General features: G+C 41.1%; 1 protein-coding gene across 8 annotated transcripts in view; it reads right to left on the bottom strand.

Moving 5' to 3' along the window:
- The window catches only part of scn8ab (sodium channel, voltage gated, type VIII, alpha subunit b), a 49,406-nt gene that overhangs the window by 13,225 nt on the left and 23,745 nt on the right, over positions 1 to 12,436 (bottom strand). For 6 of the 8 annotated variants that reach the window (XM_077573376.1, XM_077573375.1, XM_077573377.1 and 3 more), the window contains exons 7-20: positions 12,151 to 12,372; positions 11,948 to 12,011; positions 11,615 to 11,756; positions 10,015 to 10,221; positions 9,658 to 9,939; positions 8,433 to 8,789; positions 6,482 to 6,614; positions 6,070 to 6,308; positions 4,044 to 4,217; positions 3,574 to 3,930; positions 3,330 to 3,491; positions 2,813 to 3,106; positions 852 to 969; positions 611 to 765 (exon numbers count right to left, since the gene is read on the bottom strand). In XM_077573376.1, the coding sequence (XP_077429502.1) occupies positions 611 to 765; positions 852 to 969; positions 2,813 to 3,106; positions 3,330 to 3,491; positions 3,574 to 3,930; positions 4,044 to 4,217; positions 6,070 to 6,308; positions 6,482 to 6,614; positions 8,433 to 8,789; positions 9,658 to 9,939; positions 10,015 to 10,221; positions 11,615 to 11,756; positions 11,948 to 12,011; positions 12,151 to 12,372 (2,906 nt within the window). The remainder of the gene's footprint in view (positions 1 to 610; positions 766 to 851; positions 970 to 2,812; positions 3,107 to 3,329; positions 3,492 to 3,573; positions 3,931 to 4,043; positions 4,218 to 6,069; positions 6,309 to 6,481; positions 6,615 to 8,432; positions 8,790 to 9,657; positions 9,940 to 10,014; positions 10,222 to 11,614; positions 11,757 to 11,947; positions 12,012 to 12,150; positions 12,373 to 12,436) is intronic. The other 2 variants (XM_077573379.1, XM_077573378.1) reach the window with 1 other exon arrangement.

The raw sequence follows: 12,436 nt of genomic DNA, 5'->3' as shown, positions 1-12,436 counted from the left end.
AACAAGAACTACTTCCTGCTTCCGTGTCTAAGAATCTCGTAACCCTACTAGCTTAATGCTACGGTCGCAGAGACCCAACGCAAGCTCAACTTTTCTGGTGGCATGCTGTACAGTATTTCTAATGTTACAATGTAAACGGCACAGCCAGCTTCTAATAGTTGCCGGGACTGAGCATAAAAGGTTGGATGACGGTGAGTGCACTGCATTACTTACAGCTGTTGAACTGTCAAGGAAGATAGATTTAGCATTAGCTAAAGTAATAACACAACCAGATTGACATTTGTTACAAATATTTCCTGGTGAGATTTTATTGTATATGTGATTTTCAGCAAAATTGTAGTGTCCTGATTTAAAAAAAAAAAGTGGGTCGCCCTAGGTAACACTATTATAAACAAGTCAGGCTACCAACGTAGCAGCTGTAGCTAACGTCGGCTTGCTTACAGCGCTAACGCTAGCTTAGTATTTCTAGCGCTGAAGCTGGACAGATTTCTCCGTGACTACTAATTACAGCTACGCACGTTCATAAACACACGACATTATGAATGGCAAAATTTAAAACTCCAACCTTTGATACGTAAGTGTAAGAAATAAGTAGCACTTGATAGCTTACCAGAGCTCCACTGCTAAGTAAGATCATGAAGATGATGAGGGTTTCAAACCAGTTGTGCTCCACTATCAAGTAGCAGGTCTTCCTCAGGAACCACCAGTGCTTCCCCCAGCCGTGAGTGATGGGAACATCACAGCACTTGTATTTTGCCACACATTCTGGATGACAAATCAGCAAGCGAACGATGCAATGTGTGTTATTGAAATGGCCGATCAATCTTCCTGATGGTGTTTATGCCACGTACCATCTGTCCAGCAAGCCTCTGGGTCAAGGTACTCCTCCACAACCTCCACGACTGCCACCTCCTCCACGTCAGGCTTAATGTCTATTGTGCTGCCCTCAGATGAACTGGTGTCATCCAGCTGGGAGAGCAGGTTGAGAGTATCGTCATTTTAATAAGGCCAATATGTGTTTGTATGAATCACTTGATTTATTACTACAATGCCTGTAAGTGTTATAGTAATGCACGCTGGAATGATTCATCCTCGCCGTGACTCTTTACCCTGCAGCTTTTAGCATATAATCAAAAGGAAGCAATTAAACTTATGCTTTAAATACTGTTATTGTTACACATTCATAAATAATATTCCGCAGGGGCGAACAGATTTTGTTGACTTGATTGAGTTGAAGGTAGTGATAAAATCTTAATTTAATTGCTCACAAAGAATTGCTCTGATAATAGAAATGAATTCAAAACTCACATGCTACTAGCTTAAAGCCTACATGTTTGTGCACCTGCAAACGCAAAGCTAATTCAATTCACGAGCAAGTGATACTGCACTTTGTAATCTGAAATTGTCAGCAAAAAGCTACATTTAAAAAACTGCTCCGGCACTCGCTCTCGCCTTGCTTTCTCTCCAAACATCTGGATGAGTCGTTGCTTTCCTGATTGGTTGGTGATAGTTTTGCATGCCGTCGCTTCCTGTGGCTGGCTGTGGTGCGGCGATTGTAAGGGTGGCTCAGTGAACTCAGTGGAACATAAACCTGGTACAGGTGTATAATAGAGTGCTCTATTAACGCCTTTAAACAGGCCAAGAGCAGCACACACTCTTTACTTCTTATACTTTGTGTTAAACTTCATAAAACCTAAGAAGGGAGGAAATGTTATGTAGATAATTATTGTTTTTTTTAAACACAATATAATCCTTTCCCTTATTTGTTTTCTTTTTGGAACTATAGTGTGAAAGAAGGAAAAATGTATTCCTCTTGTACCAGTTGTTTATTGAAATGTTCTACATATGTTCAATAAATAAGTAAATAAGTAAATAGATAAATAAATAAATGTATGATCCCTCATATTATCACACCGCCCACATAGAAGCCAGTAAAAAAATAAATAAATAAAATGTTTTGAAAATATATAAATTTTTCAATGTATTTTGCAACCAGGAATCTATACAATATCTCAATGTTATTAAAAGTGAAGACAATTTGCCATTTTGGTATTTTAGCAAGAAACATGAAGTCAAGACGATTTGTCTTCATGGGCCACATAAAATGATGTGGCGGGCCACATCTGGCCCCCGAGCCTTGAGTTTGGGATCCGTACTTTAAGCTGTTACGTTACCGTTTATTAACGTTCCTGTATATTGAGCATATCTTTTCTACCCTGATATAAATTCAATTTAATTTTGATAGTACAATGGATCCCCGATATTCATTCTTTTTTTTTCTTTTTTAACTCATTCACTCCCAGCCATTTTCACTGAAGCAACCCCCTTCGCTCCGTTTTACTGTATCTTGACAGATTTTGCAAGGCCCACAGAATATTGTGTTCTATTGCTATAAAAACATGGAACCTACCAAAAGAAAGATTCGAGTCCCTTCTTTCATCAGGAAAAAAAGAGGTATATTTCCATCTGTTTTGCAGCAATTAGCATTAGAATATAGCTAAGTTTCATCATTATTCACAAATTTGTTTAAAACAGTGGGGAAAGAGCTTTTTGCAACATGGCCATGGTTGATCTCTTATACTGTGTTGCCACCTGCTGGTCGTTTTTGTAATAACTACCATTGCTCCAAGCATTCTCTTCATAACTCTAGCATAAAAAACAAAAAACATAAAAAAACGTATAAATACGTCTTTGGGAGAATGTTATATTTAAAATAGAACATATTTGTACGTTTTTGGGCGCAATATTGGAAAAAAAGTTGAAAAAAATGTGAGAATTCCATTACATTCTCACATTGGTCCCTCCTACTTACATCCTTGCTGTTCTCCACATCCGACTCACTGCTGAAGTCCTCCGTGTTCAGGTTTTCAAAGTCCGACTCGCCGACGGCGATAGGGACGCACACAGTCAGGTTGGGGTTGTGGATGAAGGACATGTAGTCTTCATCGATCATGTACTTTCCAACGCTGCTCCCAATGCCGCTGGTGGTACCGTTGCCATTCTTAGCATAGTCCAGCTCACGGTTGATGTCCACCGAGTGGTTGGCAATGCAGTTGAGCTTTTTCTCGTACATTTCATCCAGAGGCTTTTGTTCATCCTCAACAGGCTGCGAGTCACAGTGACAAAAATGTTTTTTTGTGTGAGTCACTTTTTGTGTACATTTTTTCCTCCTAGTTTCAATGTCAATATAAAAAAACACGTTAGCAGTTTTGAGCTGACTTTAATCATAGAACCTGATTGATGATCCTGCCGACTTTTATGGTACATACATCCTAAAGAATTGTGGGAACAGGATCGAATGCATTTTGGTACGCTACGACTTTGCATACCTTTGCAAGAAATTGCCGAACTTTGACCTTGATCCAGGCAATGCCTATCTTAATGCGAGCAACAGCGAGCTGGAGATTGTTGGGCTCGCCGTCATCATCTGTGGCGGCGAGGTTGTCTGCACTGAATGAGCTCAGCAACAAAGCCAGGAACAAGTTCAAAACCTATGGATGATACAAACGTCAAATAGTTGCTTTCTTTCCAAAGCTTCGACATGATGTCACCTGCCGATTGTTTTCATCTTACCACCAAGTTCCCGATGACCATGACCATCATGAAGACTGTGAGGCACATTGTTTGTCCTGCCACCTCCATACAGTCCCACATGGTCTCAATCCACTCCCCACACAACACCCGGAATACAATCAGGAAGGAGTGGAAGAAGTCATGCATGTGCCAGCGAGGCAGCTTACAGTCTTCTGCGATCTTGCACACACAGTCCTTGTAGCTCTTGCCAAACAGTTGCATGCCCACCACAGCGAAGATGAAGACAATGATGGCCAGCACCAGGGTCAGATTACCCAGCGCCCCCACCGAATTACCAATGATCTTGATCAACATGTTGAGTGTGGGCCATGATTTGGCAAGTTTGAACACTCTCAACTGCGAGATAGAGAAGAAAACAAAATGACTCCAATATTTGGACTCAATATTTGGATGAATCCTGTAGTGGTGTAATGTTCCGTCAGGGGTGACAGAAGAAGGCTTCCACTTACCAATCGGAAGGACCTGAGCACCGATAGACCCTCCACATCTTGGAGTCCCAGCTCCACTAAACTCAGTGTCACTATGAAGCCATCAAAACAATTCCATCCTTCCTGAAAGTAGTAGTAGGGATCCATAGCTACCAGTTTGGCAAACATCTCCCCAGCGAAGATACCTGTGAAAACCTACAGACCAACACAGAAAATCATTTTGGTTTTATTGAAAAAGGAACAATGTGTGTCAGAAAAGTTCCAGGATTTGTGTCACCAAAAAAAAAAAATAAATAAAAAAATTACTGAAGGAAGAACGTTTGTGAAACTAGCAAAGGTTGATTTCACGTCAGGGTTCTTTCAAGGTTGCAGCATTTCCTAAACGTTCTCAAAAAAGTCTTAATGGTTTCTTAACAGTCTTAATTGTCTTCCTTGTCGCAAGGAAATTTTTGTAATGGTCTTTCTTGTCCCAAGGAAGTTTTGAACATGTTAAAATTTCCAAGTTCCAATTTTTAACATGTTCAAATGGCAAAGACCGCTAAATCTAAGAGCATGGTGTCCAAACTATGGGCAGGGGGCCATTTGTGGCCCGCTGTCTAATTTCAAGCGGCCCGGGGCATATACTAAAATATGACATCTGCGACTAATAAATTAGTTTTACACACTGTAGAACTTTTCTAAATATGCAAAGATGCTAATCAACTATTTTCAATTAAACAAGTAACAATATTTCTGTTCTTAACACTGTGGCAATAAAAATATAATTTTCCAAGCAAAAATGGCTTCTTCCACTTCTGCTGTGTCAAGGTCAAAATTGTGAACATATCACATGAATGGTTCTCAAGTTACTGCTTTAAAAAAAAGAAGTCATATTTCAACAAATTACTCTTGTTTTGTTTTTGATCTGATGGGATTCGGCTGCTATTGAGTGCAGGGGTTGATATTTTCTGGCAGGTTGCAGGGTCTGTGGCCACCCTAAATTTTAGTTAAAATTCTAAACTATATGCTTTATGAAAAGCTGTTCAGGTAGCCACTTTTCAAAAGACACTGTTATATATACAATATGCAATTGCTTGATTGGCTGATTTTGGTGTGCTTGATAAATTAAAAGTTAAAAAAAAAATTAAAAGTAGCCCTTTTTTTATGCGGCCCTAAGAGTAAAAACTTAGGTCACCCCTGGTTTAGAGAACCATTAAGACTGCACTCTAAAAACAGTTGGGTCAAAAGTAACCCAATTATGGATAAAAAATGGACCAATCCACTTTATAGGTTTAATTTGACCCAACTTTCTGGGTTGTTTTATACAAACTGACACAAAAAAAAAAGACCCAAGTAAAGGATCTGACCAATGTTTATGAGTTGTTTTACACTAAAAGACCAATTTCTTGACTCAAAGTTGGGTCAAATTGACCCAAGTAGAGGTCCATTTTTGCCGAGCGCGCATGTGCCTGTCTGCGAAGAAATGGCACTATTGTCACATAGCTCACATTTGGTAGAATTAGTACCCTGATCCTTTATCACATTTGACATCAAATACAGAATCATGTGGTGAGGAGAACACCCAATGAGTCATACTGCACCATACTCTTCCAAGCTGACCTAATTTCCTGTACTGACATTGAGTCGGGGCTATTGCCAAAAGATGGCTGTTCTATGTTGCTATCTGACTGACAGACAGACAGACAGATAGACTGTAGTGGTGACTTGCTACAGATTCAGCCAGTCAAGCACAAGGTGTTTTGTTCTCAAGGCTGTAGACTGAGTGCTTGCGATGAGTGTATAACAAAGACATTTGAGCATAAGTTGAGGTAAGCAAGACACAACGGAAATTGGAGCCTGACATGAGTGGGGGTGATGAGGAGTTGGAGAGTATGCGGACTGGCTACATTAAAACTCAACTAAATCTTTAATGAGCCCCCATAAAAGCCCTATATACAGTATATATGTGTAGTCTTAAGTGCACATATCAAATTGACGCATGCGTGGTAGGGGCAAATTTGCAACATTTCTCCAATTAAAAAGGAATACGAAAAGTGTTTCTTCTCACCAGATTGCCCGTAGAGAGGACTCCCTCAAACTGTTCTGTCATTGGATAGTGCTCCATGGCCATGAAAAGCGTGTTGAGGACGATGCAGATGGTGATGGCCAAGTCGACAAACGGGTCCATGACAATCAAGTAGACTATATGCTTGATCTTCAGCCATTTTGGATGGCACTCCCAGATGAGGAACGTGTTGGCGAACTTGTACCAGCAGGGGGGGCACTTCCTCTGAGATTCCTCCAATTCTGCAGAAATTGCAAGGATGGAAGAAGAGTGCAAAAGTGAAACGTGTGGATGAACCTTTTCCCTACAAAGCCGACGTTGGATGTTTGGCTTAGAAGTAATCATGGTTTTATAGGGCTACGCTAGACCATTTATGTAGCATGATGACAGTAAACAAATATATAACATTGTATACCCTCCAACAGAGTGTTTGTGACTACGCTCATCTGACTGTTGGCGCGGTCTTTTCCTTTGAAAGAGGAGTTGAGCTGATCCACAGATACCATGAGAGAACCAGAATGCTTCTTCTTAATTTCCACGTCGGTGGTCTGTTCTCAGAAAAAAGACAAAAACATTTGTTTATTAATAAACACACTATAAGATGAGGAAGCCCTGATTAGGTGCTTTCTCTACTACGGAGCCTCAACCCTAACTGGTTAAAAGCATCTGATTTAAATTAGCGTATCATCTGACTTGTTAGTTGTAGGGATTACATAACATGCTAAAATGTAGCATTTGCTTTTGTTTATCGATTTATTTTTATTTTTTACACTAGCCTTGGGCTGTATGTCCAAGTTAAAGGTACACATTTGTAAGTAATCTGAACAAGCTAGCGCTTTATATTTCAAACTCCAAAGCAGTGGGGGGGAAGCACATTGACAGGAAATACACATTAATCAGAAAATAAAAAAATAAACATGAAATTAAGACTCCAAAGTTGACTACAATGAATTGTTTGACTTTGAATTGTAGAGCGGCGGCTTGCTTGGTGCTTCAGCCACTGATTCTGATACATCAACTTTACAAGTATAGATGTGAGTCAGGCTAGCTTGTTCAAGTGACTACAAATGATACCTTTTTATCACTGGAAACCTCAACATAGCCTAATTGAAATCCCAAGTCTATCATTTACTATGCATACCATGATGACAGTCTACATGCAACGGGGCATGCAGGTCATGTCAAGAGAGAAATTCAAGACATTATTTGCTGCTGTACCATGCTACATCTGGAGAGAGGTTAAAAAAATAGGTTGGTTGACAATACAACCGAGCTCTTATCATGCTAGCTAGAATGAGCAGGGATATTCCCATAGAGGGGAAGAATCGTAATTAATATTGCACCATCCAGTGGTTCAGCAGCAGTGGATAACTGAGGAAAATGTAATGGGACTGCCTAAGGAACAAGAGGAGAGCAGGAAGGGAAAGAAGAGGGATAGATTGTACTAGCAGGACCCCAAAACAGGACGACGCTAAAACTGAGGCTGAAGGTTAGCTTATGTACGATTCTCCCTGTATTTACAATGGCCATGAGTAAGATTAGCATTTGACAAGATTTCCCTGAACAATTATGAGTAAAAACAACAATAGCTGAGCTTATGTTTTTCTTCTTAGATACAAAGTAGTCGAAAATGAATCAACAGAACCTTTGCTGATACAGCCAAGAAACACGCCATTTTTTGCTACCTCAGCACATCAAACAACAATCAATTGCGCACAATAGAATTGTTCATGACCAATTATTCAATTATCATGCCCTTTACTCAATATAAATGTTGTTGTTTAGGAAACTGCTAGGGACCATACTGAATATTGATTCTAATGCAAGTATAGTAGCCCAATATACAACCTGTACAACTTATGATTCAACTTTAGGACTTTATGACAGTATTTACAACTCAGCCATCTAAAGCTTGTTCAGCTGACTCTGGCTGTTATTTTATAAGCCATTTGCGCTATGTGAACCCCTACACTAGCAAAAGCTGCCATAACACCACGAACCGGGCTCTATGATAATGTTGTTTTACCATCTCGGATGATAAGGAACGGACAAATACGAATGTCAACATTGACAATCAATCATCTGGAGAGTTAGCTAGTTTATATTTTCTCCATAAGAGAACACCCTGAAAAGAGCATTCGATCAGTTTAAGTAACCCAATGAGATTAAATGATAAGATAGGTAGAGAGATATAGATATACTGTTGAAAGATTCACAGGTTGCAAGTGGAGTAAAGGAAACCACAGAATTTAGGAGCGAGAGGAGCAATCGCCAAGGGGAAAGGAGGTTGTGAAGAAGAAGCTGCGGACGACAAAGGCCGCCACCATCATGCCTAAACTGTATTGGTGTCCCATGGACGTCCTTACACTGTCATCAGTGGCTGCCTTATCTATTTTCACCTCAGGCAGAAGCCGTCTGCCAGGCCCCGGGCCGATGAGAGACACCACGCCATTGCAGTCCACCGTGCTGTTCCTCTTCCCTCCTGAATGAGGCGCCAGCTGGTGGATGCGTGACGAGCCTTGGCTGTAGCCACTGTAGCTGTTCCGGCGGAAAGGGATGAACAGGGAACCCCGGCGGTCCTCGCTTTCCTCCACTGTACTGTGCTCGTCGTCGGCAAACTCGTTTTCCGAGCCCATGTCCTTGGAACGGCCTTTGAAGCTGAAGATGCTGCTGCGGCTGTTATGGCGCGACATGAAGGGCGAGCCCGGGATGCTCAGTAGTGACTGGAGAGGGACAGACAGACAGACAGACGGGAGTCCTTAAATGGTAATGCTCGGGGGGGAAAGAAAAGGTTGAGTTCCAGGTGACTACAAAAGAAGTAGAATCAAAGAAGCAAATGCCTGTGCAATGTCCTACTTTTACGCAGGTTCCGTCCTGGTGTCCCTTTTTTATTTTTTTTTCGAGTCCAGTCAGCAATTGTTTGGGCCACGTGTTTGTCAATCACACAGTTGCCATGGCAATTCATAATCTAATTCTAATCTAAACTAATCTAGCTACAGCTCATCGCTAACAGCGGTGTTTTCGTCATACCGAAACTCGAACTACTACCTCCTTCTGTGTCTAAGAATCATGAGAAATGTAGTCCTACTAGCCTAATGCTGCGGTTGCCGGTCAGATCCAAGTCAAGCTGAGCTTTTCAGGCGGCATATTTCGAATGATATAATGCAGGAACGGCAGTAAAAAAAGGTTGAATGAGGGTGAATGCCATGACTTGTTTAGCGCTGTTGAACTGTTAACCTAGCATTGATCATTAGCTAAAGTAATAACACAACCACCAGTTAGCAGATTGACTAGCGGTTAAATTTGTTATAAATTGTTCCAGGTGCCACTAGTTGCACTGATGCGACCAACTTTCTCAGTTGGTTGCTAGCTAAAAGTGCTAGCTAGCGATATCTGGGGGAAAAAATAGTCAGTATGGTGCACTTGTACACCACTGAAAACTACAACCACAGTCAAACATATTTTTGAATGAATACTGTAGTTTCAATCAAATGTGAGTATTATTATATTATTAGAATTTATGGTACGACTCTTGTATAGCATCGTATTAAAAGTGCGATCTACATGAACTTATTCTCATTGGTGCTTTACCTGGTTCATGATTGATGTCTTCCTGCCCAGCCGGCTTCCCGGGAAACGAAGAGTACTTCTCTTGCTGCCGTCGTCAGACTCAGACTTGACGACCTTCTCACTGTCACCCTTCTCTTTCTCCTGCTCTTTCTGCCGCCATTTTTTCTTGCGATTGCGACGCTCCTTAGCACTCTTGGAGCTCAGCTTAGAGACCTCTGAGGAGCTGCGAGACAAATGACCGCCACCCTCATCCTCCAACGCGACCTCCGATACAGTGCCAGCAGATGTCACCATGGCCGCAGCCTAAATGGAATAAAAGCCCATGATGCGCATAAACTATGAATCTCCACAGATGTGTACCAACACACCAGAACCAACCTGTGTTTCTTCCTGCTGTCTCTTGAGCTGCTCCAGCATGGCTTTGAATTCAGCCTCCTTTTGCTCAGCCTCTTCGATGGTGGCCTGGTTCTGCTCCTCGTAGGCCATGGCCACCACAGCCAAGATGAGATTGACAAGATAGAAGGAGCCCACAAAGATGACCAGCACAAAGAAGATCATGTAGGTCTTGCCTGCCGCGCGCAGAGTCTGACACAAAACACAGACGTAGCAATGAGAAGATTTTGAAAAGCCGGAGAACTACGTCATACTGAACTATGGAGCTACAGCATTCACTGTTTTTAGAGCATGGCAAAAACATCTGCCCATGAGTTTCCGATGGGGTATTAGAGCCACAAATATATATATTTTTTTAGAGGCGGGGATAATATTCCGAGAAAAAACTATGTATATTTACAAAGTGGCAAATTTGCGAGAAAAAACTCACAAATTTACGATAAATAAACTTGCAGATTTGTGACATTATAAAGTGGAAAATTTGTGAGAGAAAAAAGCTCATAAATTTCCAAGAAATAATTGCGAGACGTAGCATAGGTAGTCTGGACGAGGCTTTTGTCCACCAGGAGTTATATAAGGTAAATTCTTTGGTGGTTAATGGAAAAATCTTTATAAAATGAAAAGGTAGGATGGAGACAGATTTCTAAACTTTAGTCGTTAAATACGGCAAGCTACAGCGACTTCCTGACCCCCCACAACTGACTGACGCTAACCAAGCAAAATCTAGCAGACTTTAGGTAAATGCAAGTGAATGACAGCAGATTCAACACATCAATTTAGCGACTTGTACCCAATGCTTCAAAGTGCTTAATATGATATGGTTAATCTCTGCTAAAGCAATTACAGTAATTTCTGGACTATAAGCCGCTACTTTTTTCACTTGCATTCGACCCTGCGGCAGAGCGTCAGGCAGAGCAAAACAAACCAAGTGAGCCCAAACACAGTAGGAGACAGAACGAGAGCGAGACAATTTGCTCTGATTAAGGAAAAGAAAGTAGCTGGAACCCGGTGCGGTAACATTAAAACACTTGTGCGGCTTACAGTCGGGTACGACTTATATGCGTAACAAACTTGAGTATTCACAAAAATTTAGCTAGCGCAGCTTATAGTCAGGTGCGCCTTATAGTCCAGAAATTACTGTACTATCTCCTTATTTGAAAACCCAACCGAAAAATATTATCACAAATGTATGCTGTATGTATTTCTTGCAAATTTCTGAGTTTTTTTTTTTGCAAATCTGCAAATTTATTTCTCATAAATTTGTGAGTTTTTTCTCTCGCAAATTTGCCACTTTGTAATATCGCAAATATCCGAGTTTTGTCTCGTAAATTTGTGAATTTTTTCTCGGAATATTACCCCCCTCTAAAAAAATATTTAAACTTATATACATGGCCCTAATACCCCGTTGTATGAGTTTCCTCTTACCCACTACATAAGAACTTTATTAAAACACATGATGACTGCTAGTTTGTTCTGTGGCCACCTTGACAAGACTGTGGGCACCCTGGTTCGGTCGTTAGCCAATCACAGGGTACGTATTGAGACAGAGAACCCTTCACACTCACATTTACACCATCAACATTACCAGCATGTAGAGATTTTCCCAGAAGTCTTGTGTCATTAGACGAAAGAGGGTGAGGAAGGCCCATCCAAAGCTGTCAAAGCTGGTGTAACCATAGTTGGGGTTCCTTCCAGCTTTCATACACGTAAACCCCTCAGGACATCGTCTGAAAGATGTGACAAAACAAACGCATGACCTTCAAATGACAACATGTAACATTCTGCCCATATCAATACAAACGTCATCATTGATAGGTCAAGACCACTTTCTTTTTCACATCCACTTTGCATTCTAAATAGGTTTTTAGTAGTCATGGCATATTTAGAAATCCATCAAGCGAGTTAAATACCAACTTACCCCGAGTCTGAACTATTTCCACATAATAGCGCATCACCCTGACCTGGGTAAAAGTAGAAGTTAGCTGTGGAAAACACAGAAAATGTCGTCATTAATTACAAGTCAAGTACGTCCATGTTGTGAGCTCAAATAGGACAATAATAAGGCCATATTGTCATCTTATTACAGGTATGTCATGAAGTAACAAGATCATTGCGACTTACTATCATTCATAATGTATTCGTCCCAATCAAAGCCCTTAGAGCCATTGGACAGATACAGGTTGGTGGTATTGATAGGCCAAAAGACACATTTTTGCCGCAGGTTCCCCATGAAGAGCTGCAGTCCGATCAGAGCAAAGACGCTGAGGCAGAAGACGGTCAGGATCATCACGTCGGACAGCTTCTTCACAGACTGGATCAGGGCGCCCACAATGGTCTTGAGGCCTGACAACACACAGAAAGCACACACATACACACGTGTGCACAAGTACACATTCATAAAAACGAG

This window comes from Vanacampus margaritifer, chromosome 8, assembly GCF_051991255.1.
Source record: "Vanacampus margaritifer isolate UIUO_Vmar chromosome 8, RoL_Vmar_1.0, whole genome shotgun sequence".
Classification (NCBI taxonomy): Eukaryota; Metazoa; Chordata; class Actinopteri; order Syngnathiformes; family Syngnathidae; genus Vanacampus; species Vanacampus margaritifer.
This window is presented reverse-complemented; position numbering and strand designations above follow the sequence as displayed.